Genomic DNA, 14,713 nt, shown 5'->3' on the forward strand with positions numbered 1-14,713 from the left:
CGTATATGCACCTTCTCCGGGTTAAGTAAGGGTGGCCTGTCCACCCGAGTCACAGTCGGTATTATGTTAACTGGTGTTATATTGACGCGTCATGAATCCATGCCTCGCGGCGTGTGAGGAGCAGGATTTTCATAGTCTGGCTCGTCAGCAGACTCGGGCACAACCAAGGCTACCAGTGCCATGGCCCTGTACGACATGAGGGCTACATTCCTGTGTAGGCTTGGACCATATTGGGACATCTACTGGGATGAGCTACATAGGCAGAAAAAAACCTTGCAGGACTTAAGCACCAGATCAAAGAAGCTGTTTAACTTAGCTTTAGCCTTTAATTTTAGGCAATGCCTAAACTAGGTATATTACATAAAGCAGGCGAAATAGAAAAACATTCTGCTGGCCAGAAAAGAACTAGTTTAATTTGGTAGGGGCATCCAGATCCTTCCTAGTGGCAAACAGTCAAATAGCTAAGTTTGTCATAACAGACAGAAACAAACCCACAACAATAAAAGCAACAAAAGTTAGACCACACAAAAAGCAGAATAAAATTTTCTAGTTTTTTTTAATACTCTAGTTATTTCAACTCAGTTAAGTATTTTGATATTCTATTTATTAATAACAGTTATCTGTTAATAAATAAATTACCTATTTATATAAATGCTATCTGTTAGAGATAAATGTTATCTGTGGCTAAGAACACACAGGCTCATACTCTTCCAACATTGGAGCCTCTGCAACAACAACCAACAACATTTCCTGTTTTCTATTCCGACTGATCTCTTCAGAAAATTCCAGTTGAAAACCTTACATATCTCAGCCTCTCACCCAATATAGAACAGACTCCAGTCCCCTCCTCCACTATATGTACAGAGCTTTACTTCACAGGCAGCTATGGCAAGATACTTGAACTAATACAATGTTCAGAACAAGCAAAACCGTCTCAGCAGTCACTGGGTGGAAACAACTGACTAACCACTAGCAGAAAAGAAGTGTTTTAGCTGTTTCTTACACAATGAACACCTTTTTGTAGTCAGTTTTCATTCCACTGACTACAGCTCTTGCAGAGCTGTCACTAAACTCATGACAACCTACAGAAAACACAGAAGACTCAGTATGAAATGCATCAGTTCTGTGAAAATAAAAGGATTTCTACATATACGCATCGATAACTACTGTAAGGTCTATTAACTACAAAGAAGAAGAGATCTCCTCAGATAGCCTCTGTTCCAGCGACAATGAAGATTTCTAGCATCTCTTAAATGCACATCTAGACACATCCTGCACTTTCAATGCCAATACACTGCCAAAGATAAAAAAATTCATATATAAAAAAAGAAAAATATATGTATATCTGGCAGTACATGTTACAGATTTTACAAATGCCAGTAACATGAGCAGCTTGTCATGAATTACACCCACACGCCTCACCTGTGAGCCTGCTGCTGCATTATTTATAAGATGATTGTTGGGATGAGAAATCCAGAATGTTGAAACAGCCCTGAAATATTATTCAGAAACAAGTTACTACAGAAAACCTCTAGCCCCAACAGAAATATCTCCCCTTTTTCATAAGCACATCAGAAAAAGCTAAACTGATGAAGTAACTACTTCACATTCAAAATAAAAATCACAAAACCTCCCACATCTACAAGTCAAAATTGCCCTTTTTTTAGTTCAGTGAACAGTATTGTACTTAATGTTGTGCAGATATCCCATGCAATGATAAACCGTTTTAAGAAGCTTTCACAAGAAATAAGTAGTATTCAGAAAAAACAGTGGCAATAGCTTGGGAATATGCATTTATGCAGCAGTGAAAATGTTCAATAGACTTTTAAGGCCCCAAGTATCATACGAAACAACAACATTCCTATAAACCAATTTTTTTTCTTTTATTGAAGACTAAATGCTAATTTTTATTACTATTTTTTAAATACCAATACTATGTGGACTACATTCATTAAATTATAGATAAAAATGTTTCCATCTGTATTTTGTCAAGAGGCCACCAGCAGTTCAACGGCTGTCGCTGGTTGGGTTTTACTTTTTCACCATGACATACTCACATGCAGTCTGTGGCTGGCACTGGAACATAACTTCCATATACCTTATCCCTAATCCCAATACACATGCTGCTGTTTCTGTCTGTAGGTAAAAGAGTGCCTGGTTTTGTGACTAGCCCAAGGTTGTGGAACAAAGTATTCCTCTGTTCAATGCCATCTTCTATGAAGAAACAGTGACCTAGTGTGTCATAGCCAATGGTGTCCTTTATCTGCAGAAATACAAGTTCATTATGTCAGTAGTAACAGCACTTACTGAGATTTATTTGACAAATACCATCTAGTTTTACTGTCTTGGCACAGCTGCAGAGTGAAGTTTCAGTATCAGCAGCTCAGATGATTCAAGCACACAGTTTTATTTATCCCTTACAAACACACTGCTATGTCTGGAGAGCTTAGCTGCCTTACAGCTGTCTTACAGCTAGCTGCTGTAAGAATCTGAAAAATCAGAATGGTGAGAACTGTTAAAATACTGTTTGCAGTAGTTTTTTTTTTCACTGAAGTAAGAAAACCATTGCTGAGCCCTGGATTTGCAGAAGGGATGGGATTATTTTGGTGTCTAAATACTCTTCATAACAGTTATTTCAACACAGTACGTTTTACTCTCCTTGCACCTACCAGCAAACCATTAGTTGCATGAACAGTCACACATCTGGAAAAACAGTGATGAATGGAAAGACCTTCCAGATAAGTTTTATAAGTATATCCTCCTTTTTCATCCACATCCCCACAGAGGTGAAAGTGAACAGGGTAACTTCCAATCTGTTGCTGGCCCATTTGCTTCAATTCCACATAGGAGAGATGAACAGATGTAAAATTCTTCAAAATCTAAAAAAAAATGAAGTCCCGAGTGAACAACCAATTATTTGCTTTTTAGCCAATGGAAATTTTAAATTAATACATCATCCACCCCAGATGTACAGGAGCTAGATGTACACAGTTGTCACAGGCCATAACAAAAGTTAGAACAAACATTACTGTATTGCTCTACAAGATGCCTCACAAAAACTGCATCCTTCATAAATAAATTTCAAATTTAAATCTCCACGTGGCTAAAACAGAGGAATTTTCACCAGACATATTGCCACACTTTACTGTTTGGTCTTTACCAAGTGGCACGTTAAATATCCTTACAGGTACAACCAAACAGAAGTCACTCACATCTGGATGTGTCTGTAATGAAGCTGCACCAGCACAGTCCACCTGGGACGGGCTTGGCTGGATAAAAACCACAGAATGATGCAGGAACATGTTGAGATATCTAGTCCAGTTGAGAGCTCGGTGCTGGGTCAGCTTCATAAGACAGCTGCTCCGCACACTGCTCAGAAAATACCTCCAGTCACAGAGATGCTCATGATGTCAGTTGGTTCTATCCTTTCACTTCCCCAGCATGTGAGCATTATTTGCCTTCTTTAAGCCTGGTCCCATTGCCTCCTGTCATATCACCATGCACCTCCAAGGACTGCTGTGGCTGTTCTGAACCCTTACCAGTACCTGAAGGCAGCAACAAGATCCCTCCTCTCAGCTCCCCGTCACTCACCACCACATACTGCCATACACCACCTTTTCTGGACACACCCCAGTGCATCTACTTTTTTGTTGCAATGGGAACCCCAAACTGGACACAGCGCTCCAGAGAAACATCTTTATTAAGGAATATATACGAAATTACCTCACAATCATACAACTTCACAGTAAAGTTACCATGTATGAAGTAAAATCATAATGGGGTTGTACCAGTAATGCAGGAAAGAGAAAGCATTTTCTTCCACCTAACCTGCTATGAAAGCATAAACCAAATGCAACAGTTAAACTGCAAGAAGCTAACATAAGGGGGGGAAAAGAAAAAAATCACACAAACAAAAAAACCAGAAACTGAACCAAAACAAACCCTCACTTCTTTTTTTTTTGTAACTTCATTTCATTAACTTACTTATACTGAGTATTTATCAAAAATACCAATTTTCATATGTACTGTGTCCTCTAGGGAAATCAGTAGTATTTTTTTCCTCCTCCTCTAATTGAACTCTTCGGGTTTGCATGCCTAACATAAAGAGGGATGGTCAAAACCAGGCATCCCTCATCTCTAGCTTAGTATTGAAAAGCACCAAAATTGCAAACCAATGCCTCTCCTCACTGCCACTAAGCCCCCTTTAGGGGTGACAGCAGGAAATCCAGGATGTTCAAAAGCTATTACATTTCTTAACGTCAAGGATCCCTCTGCTTGAGCATGTAAGATTAGCATAAGCCAAAAATGCTTTCATTTTTGTGCTGAAGTCTAGGTTTGGCAGCAAACACTCACTACTCAGAACAGTCTCCTGGGAACAATTTAACTTTGATGAGCCAAAATTTTTGTTTTCTACCTTCCAGCCAACTGAAGGTCTGCTGTATCTACACTTTTGTGGCAATCAAGGTCACACTTTGCAAGATTCACAGCTTGTCATTATCTTCTTTCATTACGTTATATGAATATAAAAGGTGCCTTGAGTCCACCTACTTTCTTCCACAAAACAAAAGCTGCCACATAGTAGGCAAGGGCTTATTTTCTTTCCCACTCTTATGTCCACCACTACGAAACTAAAATCTGTATGCAAATACATTAGAAAGAGATTTAAACTGCGATGACCATATAATGAGCACAAATATATTTGCAATTAAAATTTGAGGCCTCAAACTTCTTTAGCATCAGTGAAGCACTGCTGTTCAAATCTTTCATCTAAAAATATAAGTGAACGCAACTTTAAATACTAGTTTCTATAACACTACTTTCTCTCAGCTTAGTTTATATTCATAAACAATAAATTAGAAGCAGTTTCCTTTACATAACCTTAGTACTTTCAGATTTTTAAGAAACTAAATATAAAAACCCATGGTACAAGTCAGTTTCTTCCTTTTCCATGCCTCTCTAGTGCTCACCTCAGATGAGACAGATCTTTAGGATTCAATGCTCATCACCTGGGGAAGCAGGAAGGCAGTGAAAGGAAGGAAGAGAGATACAAGGGAGATCAAGCTTTATTCTGTAATGTTATAGGATGCACATGCATGGATGTCACTTGTACAGTTTAATCCCTGCCATACAACTTTACAACACCTGCTGGGCATTTCTAGAACAGTTTGTGCATTATACCCCTTCCTTCTGCAGACTAAGTCTTGAGGAGTTAAATCTAATTTGGGGAAAGCTGAGAACAAAGTCATTTCCACACAAAGCAATTGAACGAATTGATAGTGAGTTTTCAAATCCCTTAAAGTTTAACATTCATCTTTTTGTGCTTAATATGCCTTTATATGACAAAGTTAATTTAAAATGTTTTTCAGACCTTGATATGTCCACCAAATGTATCATAACTGAAGAACTGACACTCCTTTTCACGATAGCAGGTATTTTCTGTCTCCCCCTTTATTAGGATGTTTCTTGTAAGAACTCCAACTTCCGCTCTCATGTCCACTCCATCAATTACTTCTCCTACATGAGGAAACTGAGGGTTTTCTGTCCAACAACAAGTTTTGAAGTGGGGGGAAGAAAGAAAGAAAAAAAGTCACCACTGATTAAAACCAGAATCAACTTATATAAATAAACAAGGTAACTGCGGCAACAAAACCCATGTGTTCCTCCTCCTTAACATGCTGTTCCCTTTTAGCTTTTCTTATGGTATTTTTCATTTTAATAAGAAACTAATCCTCAAAAAATATCAGCATTTTATTTGCAAGTGCATCTCAATTTCTATCAAATAGTTTGTGAACAGAAGGGGAAAAAAACAAAGAAGAGTTGAAATTAATCCAATGTATCAAACTTTTAGTGAAACACAGATGCAGACTTGCTTTAAAAGAAGAAAGATGCTGGCTGCTTAATCTGTTTCAAAGACAAATTAAGAACTGAAAGTGAAGCCAAAACACTGTTTGAAAATGCTCTATTCCTCCCTCCTAAAAGAAAAAAGGACTTGCTTTCCTAACTAAATTTCCTCTTTCTTAGATAGCTATTCTGAAGATGCATAAACTCAAAATTAGGAAAAAGAAGATAATCAGGTTTTACACTCTTCTTCAAAACCCCAACCAATTTCTTATTTAAACTGAGAAAAAAATCTGATTCTGTAAACCTTAAAAAATGCATTTATGCATTTAATGATACCCTGAATACAGACTATCACTATCTTTTCAAGGCTTAAAAAAAATGATACAAGCCTAAACTTCACAATATGAAGAAGAACTAAGAGTTATACCAACTCTGTATCTGCTGCTGAGGGTTTAAAAAGACAAGAGATGTCTGCATTCCTCTCCCTAAGGCTTAACTATTGTTTTACCCCTATATTTGACTAGCAAGTCAGTAAACCAGTGAAGAAAGAGCAACCAGGGCTCCCACAACACAATACTTTTTAGTTTTCCTTCTACAAAAAGGTGAAACCAGCTAAAAACCTAGCAAAACAATGCATGAAATAATTTCAAGACAGCACATTCTTCAGCTTGTCAAGTTTACCATTACACAGAAAATTCATTCTTTGTGGAACAAATATGTAGGGTAGCATGGGAATTTTTAAAACTGTATATATTACTATGACAAAGAAAACTTTATTGAGGGTGGCAAAGAACCTGAAACAGGCAAGCTGACTGCAAGTTTACCTCCTTTAATATCTTTTTAATAGTTTAGCTAGGATTTACTTTCCAAAAAATAAAAAAAGGCAAGATTTTGTATTTTATGCCATATTGTAAATCTTGTGAAAATGTTTTTTTTTTTAACCTTTAAAAGCAGCTACTTTTTCACAGCACATGATTTTCAAGATGAAATAGTCTACACACACACTATTCAGTGGTGACAAAAACCTTAAATTTCATACTGCAATCTTCAAGTTAAGTTTGCTCTTTAAAACACTGTGCAAACTAAAACATACAACATGACACTTAAGAATGAAGTTGAGGAAATATCACGTTCAATAGCACTAAGCTAGCTCTGCAGCTTCACTCAAATGCGTATTCTCTGATGTATAATAAGGTAAATGCAGATATGCTTTTTTCATACGTGAGACTTCTCAGTGCAGTAAAACATATGTGAACCATGCTAACAAATGTGTGAAAAGCAAATTTCACTGCCAGAAAGGCAGACAGACTGACAGTCCCTTAAGGCACAGGTGGGCAGGGAAGTCTGAGGGCATTGACAGAAAACTTCCGAGAATGAAGAAGGAGAAGAGCAGTTTAAAGAAGAGGAAGTTGCACTGTGAAGAAATTAACGGGGCAAAACCGGATTGAGAAGAACACCCATGAGCTGCTGCAAACTAACACTGTGAAACACCACGCATTAGTTTGTGCTACGCACTGATGCTGCAGCCCACCAGGAGTGAGAGGTAAAGCTCCAGACCAGAAGCTGGAGGACGCCAAGGAGGAGGGCGGCAGCATGGAGCAGGTGTGGAGCAGCAGAAGGAAAACAGAGACGCCAGCACAGCTGGCAAGCCAGTCCCCTGGGAGACTCTTGCGATGCCAAGCAGAATGACTCAGATAATAAAAAGGAAATGGTCAACAACACGCATGACCATTTAGTTGTGCATCACACCCAAAGGAAAAAACAGATTGCAAGTACTCGGGGATATCCTGTGAGAGCAGCATCTTGGAAGGACCACTTACTTTATAACCATTTTGTTGGGGAGGTGGTAGAAAGGAGACTGAGGAAAAGGAGAAAAAAAGAAACAAGATACATGTTCACAGACTGCAATTTTCTTTTTTTCTTCCTGCTTTTACTTCTACTTTTTTAACAACAACAGAAAAAATTATAATGATAACAGTTCAAAAGATGAGAATGACACTAAAGGCAAGGGAAACAGTAATGACCACAACAGCTATTCAAGTATGTATAAAGAGAACTTGGGAAAAGACAGAAAGGAGCCAGGGAAGGAAAACAAGCCTAACCCTATTGGAAAAAAAAAATAAGGCATTCAATGAGCCTGGGAAAAAATGAGAAAGAAAAGTTAGCATGGTGAGCTGTGAGGCAGACCTGACACACAGGGCCACTTCATAGCAAAGAGAATTACACATCCGTGTATATGGCAACAAAGCCATACAGCAACTGGAGAAAGGCTGCTCTTTACTGCTTCCACTGCAAGGGCCTGTCCAGCAGCAAATACATATTTCACACCGATCTTCATGCAGTGACTGCTCTCATACCTTTGACTTTAACCTGATGCTTGTTACACTCTGGGCAGGGAAGGAGGGTGAATTCCTCTGTCTGATACATTGAATAGTCTGTGCTCGCAACCACAATCCTGTCTCCAGGCTCCCAACTACTAACATCATCCAGAAGGTTCAGTACTACTCCACCCACCGCTTCCACCTGGAAGCCTGATATTGGGACACCTAATTAAAAAAAAGAAAAGGAAACAAATATAAGATTATATTCACCTTCATATGAAACCATTCTCAAGGTGATACTAGTAAAATATGTATGAGATTTTGCAGGCCACAAAACCCTCTAAAGTACAACTCTGACCTCAAACATGCCAGTGTGAGATGCCTTTACAGCCTGTTTACCTATTGGATCTCAGATGAAACAAAGGGAAAAGACAGAACTAATGGTGACAGGAAAAACCCATGTTTGGGGGTTTTTTGGTCTTTTTTTCCCCAAAAAACCCTAGTATCATATGGCACTAATTTGTAGGTCCAGCTACCTCTGCTTGCTTCAAGTGACATTTTTTTGCCATTTGAAACTGTACAGATGTAAACAAGGACCTGGAAAACAAAGTAGAGGACTTTCTTTTTTAAGCACAACTAATAGAACAGTTTGGCAGACTAAATTACACACACATGGAATTTCATTAGCTTATGATGAATGTGCCCAAGTTCAGCTGCTTTTGCCAACTCTTGAACCTAATTCTACAGCACCAGTAAGTAAAAGATGTATTTTGATAGATTTCTTTTTTAAATGTAAGTCCATATATTTTCATGGGGCTGTAATGAACAGTAAAGCGGTAGTATGAAATAGCTCAACTACTTAACAAATAAATTCATGAGTACCATAAAAAAATTGAGGAAATCACAGTAGCGTTCAGTAACTCTAAAAACATACAGAGATGATTACCCATAAAAACTCAGATCAAAGATAGCTTAAATTTAAAAAGAAGAATAAAGGATAAAAGCAAGCAAGTGGCAAGTCTTCTAGCTTTTTATACCACAGATTCAACTTTGTATCTGAACAGCTGTCTGAAGTTCAGGACTCTAACAGCAATAGAAAATTGTAACAAGAATAAAACATTTCTTCTGGCTTCCATTAAGTTTTTTCTTTTTTAGTACTATAATCAACATCTAAGAAGCTTAGATTTAAAACATCCATGACTGCCAAATTACTAAAATAAAAGTTTCAGAACTTACAAGACTCCTACCTTTATCTAAATATACTAAAATTTAAGACTCAATACTATGCTGCTCACATACTGTATACAAACAGTGAGAAAATAGGTAGTACTGAAGAACTGTGTCCTCCTATTTCATCCATAGCAAGAAAATGCAACTTACAGCAGTACTCAAAAATTTAAATTGCAACCAGCAGTTCTAGTGAAAAAAAAAAAGCACATAAAGTATTTTTTTTTCCCCCAATTGTAGGATTTCACAAAACACTTTCCTACCATCATTCCATTCGCTGTAAGCTTTCACAACAAACTTCTGACCATCCACTGTGAAAAACTCTTTCTGAGCAAGAGCTTTCCCACCAGTGCTGTGGTTTTCATAGTTTCTCACTGATTCATTACAGGAAGAATTTCCACCACCTATGACACCAACTAAAGCCCAGGCTTGCCTGTGAAAATCAAAAGTAAATGTTTAAATAGAATGGCCCTTAAAAAATTCTTTACAAAACTGGGAAAAGACAAGGAGCATAGAAGACATAAAAACCCCTTTTGCTTGCTCTTCCAAACTAATTTTAAAATGCAACTTCAAAATGTAGAGGAAAATGGGCAAACTTAACTGCAGAGAAAAATAGTTTAAAATGATTTGGTGTCCTATACACAAATTGGCAAATACTAGAGCTCTTACTGAAGAAGACTTTCATACACATTTTTAGTAAAACAGTCAACAAGATACACATTTTTCCAAAAGCAAATCGCTAGAGCTGAGTGACAAAAGCCACACAGGATCCTACTCCCAAACAGCTTTATCAGGGCACAGGCAGAGCAGGAGTCAGTGCCAATGCTCCTGCCATAGACCCTTGCCATCAGCCAGCAACACCCCAAAGGAGCAGTCAGGACTCCAGTGGACCACATTTTCATCAGGCCAAGAGGGATGGACACAGCCACAACAGCCACCGGTGTTTGCCCCAGTGCTGGACAGGCAATAGCTTTTGCACCTTTCAGGATGCTCACACCCAGAAAAGGAAATGCATGCTGTTACATAACCTTTGTACAAGATATCACTGATGTGTGAGTGTTTAGAAATTAAAAGCAAACCACACACCACAGCAAGCTGCCACTAAGTTCAAAAAAACAACTTTATTTTGCTGTCCTTTACTGCTCTGTCATGCCATAATCATGTGTGCAAAGGAAGACGTCGAGATCATCTATTAAAAAGCCAGACAATTTTGCATCATTAAAGTTGAATCATTCACTCCAAGTGAAAACAGTGTCAGCTAGCCGGACTGCAGTCTGTTGCTAATGGTTGATTCAAAGGCAGATATTAAAACCACCTTCAATCTAGCTGCCTTTATTTTAACCCTTCTTGATGTTTTTGTTGATTGGGACAAAAAGGCCAAATTTAGAGTTAACATGTTCACAGGAGTAGTAGATAACTGAGCCAGTTTTTCAGCAGCAGCAGCAAACAAGCTGAACATCTCACATAGTGACATTTAAAATAAAATTATTTTGATGCATGTTTTGCATTCCATGTGTTGCAGAAGAGGGAGAAGGGGAGAGGGCTGTAATGGAGTACTCACTTCCATGCTGCCTTTCACTAGCTTTAGAGGTTTAAGAAAATGACCCTGCTTTTCCTGAGTGAGCCATCAGGGAGAGCTTCTCACCTATCTTCCACTGCAGAACAAAATAATTTTATGTGCTTACAGAGCGTCTACTGACTAAGGAAAGCAGACAAGAATCAGTTCAGCAGAGAAGGAAAAAAGGCTGCTTCTTCCCAGTTACAGGTTGAAGAAGCTCCTCATTTCAGACAAACTGGTGCAGAGGCCACGGGCAGAAACCTACACCTCTGAGGACAGGTTGGGCTGGCTGCACCACACCCTGAACAATCTGAAGCCACACAGGCTTTGCTGCTTTCAGGAAGTGGTATGCTACTATAGGACATCCAGGTCTTGGCACTTTTGGCCAAACTGCTTCAGAAGCAAGAGCATTCCATCCCACACCCCTGTGCTTACACAGCCAGTGATACAAATGTACTCCTGACAGGAACTGGGGTCAGAACATGCCATCCTGACTGACACCCAGCCCGCTTCTGCCAAAGCACAGGGAGGAAACTAACTGGAATCCAGATGTCAGGGGACAGTGAGGGATAAGAATGGAATGGAAAAACTAAGTGACCAATTTCCTGGAAAACACTGGACAATACAAAGAGGTTATACAACACCATCTCAATAGAAGACGAAGAACAGACTGACAGGCAGCTAGGAGACTGGGTATACTTTTCACTTGTATTGCCAACACAGGAATCACAGAATCATTTAGGCTGGTAAATACCTCTAAGACCATCAAGTCTAACTTTGACCAATGGCCACCTCGTCACCTACACCACAGCACTAAGTGCCACATCCAGTTGTTTCCTGAACACCCCCAGGGATGATGACTCCACCATCTCCCTGGACAATCTGTTCAAATGCTTAACAACTCCTTCCATTAAGAAATTCCTCTGATGTCCAACTGTAAACCTCCCCTGACACAGCTTGAGGTTGCATCCTCTTGTTCTGTCACTGGTTGCTTAGGAGAAGAGGCCGACTCCTACCTGTCTTGTAGAGAGTAATAACATTCCTCTGAACCTCCTTTACTCCAGGCTAAACGCTCTCAGCTCCCTCAGCAGCTCCTCAAGACTTACGTTCTAGACCCTCCCTCAGCTCTGTTGCCCTTCTCTCAACTCAAGCCAGCACATCAATCTCTTTATTGTAGTAAGGGGCCCAGAACTGGACACAGGACTCAAGGTGTGGCCTCATCAGTGCCCAGTACAGAACTCTCCCTGTCCTGCTGGCCACACTATTGCTGATACAAGCCAGGATGCCATTGCCCTTCTTGGCTCCCAGGGCACACTGCTTTGTGTTGCCCAGAGCAGTGTGGACAACCTTCTGCAGCACAAAGCCAAGCTCAGAACACACATTACAAAAAGCCTTCGCAACAATTAAATGAAGAGCACAACTCTCCTGCTGTAATAATTCCTGTTTTATCTCTTCTACTGACTCACCATCCAAATCCTGACCAACTGAAAAGAATGGCCAAAAGATATAGAAACACCTTGTAACTGCATTTCAATTACAAAACAGTTTTACAGGTCAGTTCCTTTGAAAACTCAATGGAGAGGTAAGGTACTTTTATTTCAACAGTGCAGGAGTATGAATAAGATGTTCGATACCTGGGATTAGCAACCCTTAGAAACAATGTTTTGGGTTGGAAGGGACCTTAGAGATCATTTAGTTCCACTCCTTGCTCCTCCAAAGTCATACAAATTAAAAGCTTCACCTAGCAACTGTTATCTATCCATGTCTTAGAACAAGAAAAAAAAAAATCCTTGCTGCTCCCAGTTTTAATTTCTATAACGAACAGTGAAAGCAAGCAATTACAAGTAAGTAATGAAGTCTGTCACACAGATACCAGTCTCCGCACTGTACTGCTAACTGAATACTGTTACTGCAGCACTGTGTACAACAACAAGAATTCTCTGAATACTTTATGAACTGTCAAAGTTCATAAAATCCCCCACAGGAGAATCTGCATGTCATCTTCACTCAGAACAAATGAGAAAATAAATTACTTACCTGTAACTTAATCCTCTGACAAACTTACTTCCCAGAAGATTTTGAATAGTCACTCTGGTTTCCTCCAGAAGATTTTTAGCAGCTGAATCTCCTACAGCAATAGCAATAATGCGACCAGGATGTCCATTTCTCAGTAAATTCTGGAGTTTTAAGCTTTCTTCAGCAAATTCATGAGTATCAAATTTCAGCACTTCCAAAACCTCTGCTGTATCCTGATCGATCACTCTAACATTTAGTCCTCGGGAAAAATTCTTTTTAAATGTGTAATGACCATAGGCCAGCCCTGAGAAATATACAGTCTTTGACAGAAGAGTCCATGATACCTTCTGGTGCCCATGCAACTCCAGCGTTCCTTCAGGGCCCACGCCAATAAATTTTTGGCCAAATTCTGGCACATCAGCACCTTCGTTTGACTTCCCATACAAAATAATAGTTGCTTTGGATTTGTAGCGGCATTTCTCTGCTCCAACATGAAGCATTCCACCATCCTTTATCAGGATAAATCGAGTTCTCAAGGTAATATTTTTAGAACCTTCTTTATCGTCACCAAAAACAAGTAAACCTAAAGGAAAGGAAATATTTCTGCACATCAAAGCAAAATTCAGAAAGACTCAAATAACCAAGTTCTGCAGTAACAACAACAGAAAAATTACAGATTTATTTTTCACACCCATGAATTAAGTTGTTATGTTCTTACATGTATTTAGGAGTATTTGGGAAAGTAACTGCTTCCAACTGTGATTTATCTTTCTAAGAATTTGCTGGTTTATTCCTGGTTTTTTTCTGCCCTTTTGATAGGATTACTAATATACAACAGTTACCATTGGAGGACAAACAGATTTAGTACCAGAAAGGCTACTAAACAACCTTGTTTTACTATATTGCACAGAAAACTACACCAATGCTGCACTGAAAAGATACTAGAGTGGTTATTCATCTTTTGAATTATATACCTGACCTGGCAGCAGGCTGAAAAGTAAAAAACATGGGAACTGGTCAATAAGCTGCAAGATAAAGTTTCAACATATTTTTATGTAATCACAGAAGCGAAAAATATGCAAACACTGAAGCAAGAGGTTCATCTTGCTATTTCATACCTCCATCCTGTATAACTACAGAGTGTACTGTAGCATCTGAGTTCAGACGAAACAAATCCCCTTTTCTGATAATAACTCGTTTTTCAGGATCTTTTCCAGGGCTCCAGTTTTTAAGGCGAGGGTTCTGATCAGGACAGTTCTCTGCAACACAGTGTGAAATTCAACTTTTAAAAAACAAGCATCATCATATCAGTCAAGGCAGCATTAGGATGAACACAAGTAAGAAAGAGTCAGTCACCCACAAAGGACTCCCACCTCCTTCTATGGTTTCAGTACTACAGTCATTGTATTTGAATAGCCAAAAAGACACCTGAAAAATAGCTAAAGTCTCAGGGGTAGGAAGGTATTCCTTTATCGAATTAAACTACTGTTGACCACACATTGTTGACCATAGATACTTTTGAACCCCAACTGATTTTCTTCTTATTTGCTGGATCACCTGTAGTAGATGAGCAGAGATAAGTGGAATGCAGTCAGACACAGAGCAACCATGCTGAGCACTGGAAGTCTTACACTACTAACTAGGATAACTAACATGGTTGTAAAGCATCTAAGAATCTCACCTCCTCAAGGTCTCAACCGTGTCAGAAAGGCTAATCCCTTCTTACTTTTAAGCATCCAAATCATTATTT

At 39.0% G+C, this 14,713-nt stretch overlaps 1 protein-coding gene across 1 annotated transcript in view; it reads right to left on the reverse strand.

The window, feature by feature from the left end:
• The window catches only part of TMEM2 (transmembrane protein 2), a 51,087-nt gene that overhangs the window by 19,262 nt on the left and 17,112 nt on the right, over positions 1-14,713 (reverse strand). The window contains exons 3-10 of the mRNA XM_008635368.2: positions 14,082-14,222; positions 12,985-13,546; positions 9,653-9,822; positions 8,199-8,387; positions 5,369-5,538; positions 2,670-2,879; positions 2,058-2,263; positions 1,423-1,492 (exon numbers count right to left, since the gene is read on the reverse strand). Of these exons, the coding sequence (XP_008633590.1) occupies positions 1,423-1,492; positions 2,058-2,263; positions 2,670-2,879; positions 5,369-5,538; positions 8,199-8,387; positions 9,653-9,822; positions 12,985-13,546; positions 14,082-14,222 (1,718 nt within the window). The remainder of the gene's footprint in view (positions 1-1,422; positions 1,493-2,057; positions 2,264-2,669; positions 2,880-5,368; positions 5,539-8,198; positions 8,388-9,652; positions 9,823-12,984; positions 13,547-14,081; positions 14,223-14,713) is intronic.

The sequence above is a fragment of the Corvus brachyrhynchos genome, unplaced genomic scaffold (genome assembly GCF_000691975.1).
Source record: "Corvus brachyrhynchos isolate BGI_N302 unplaced genomic scaffold, ASM69197v1 scaffold716, whole genome shotgun sequence".
Lineage (NCBI taxonomy): Eukaryota > Metazoa > Chordata > Aves > Passeriformes > Corvidae > Corvus > Corvus brachyrhynchos.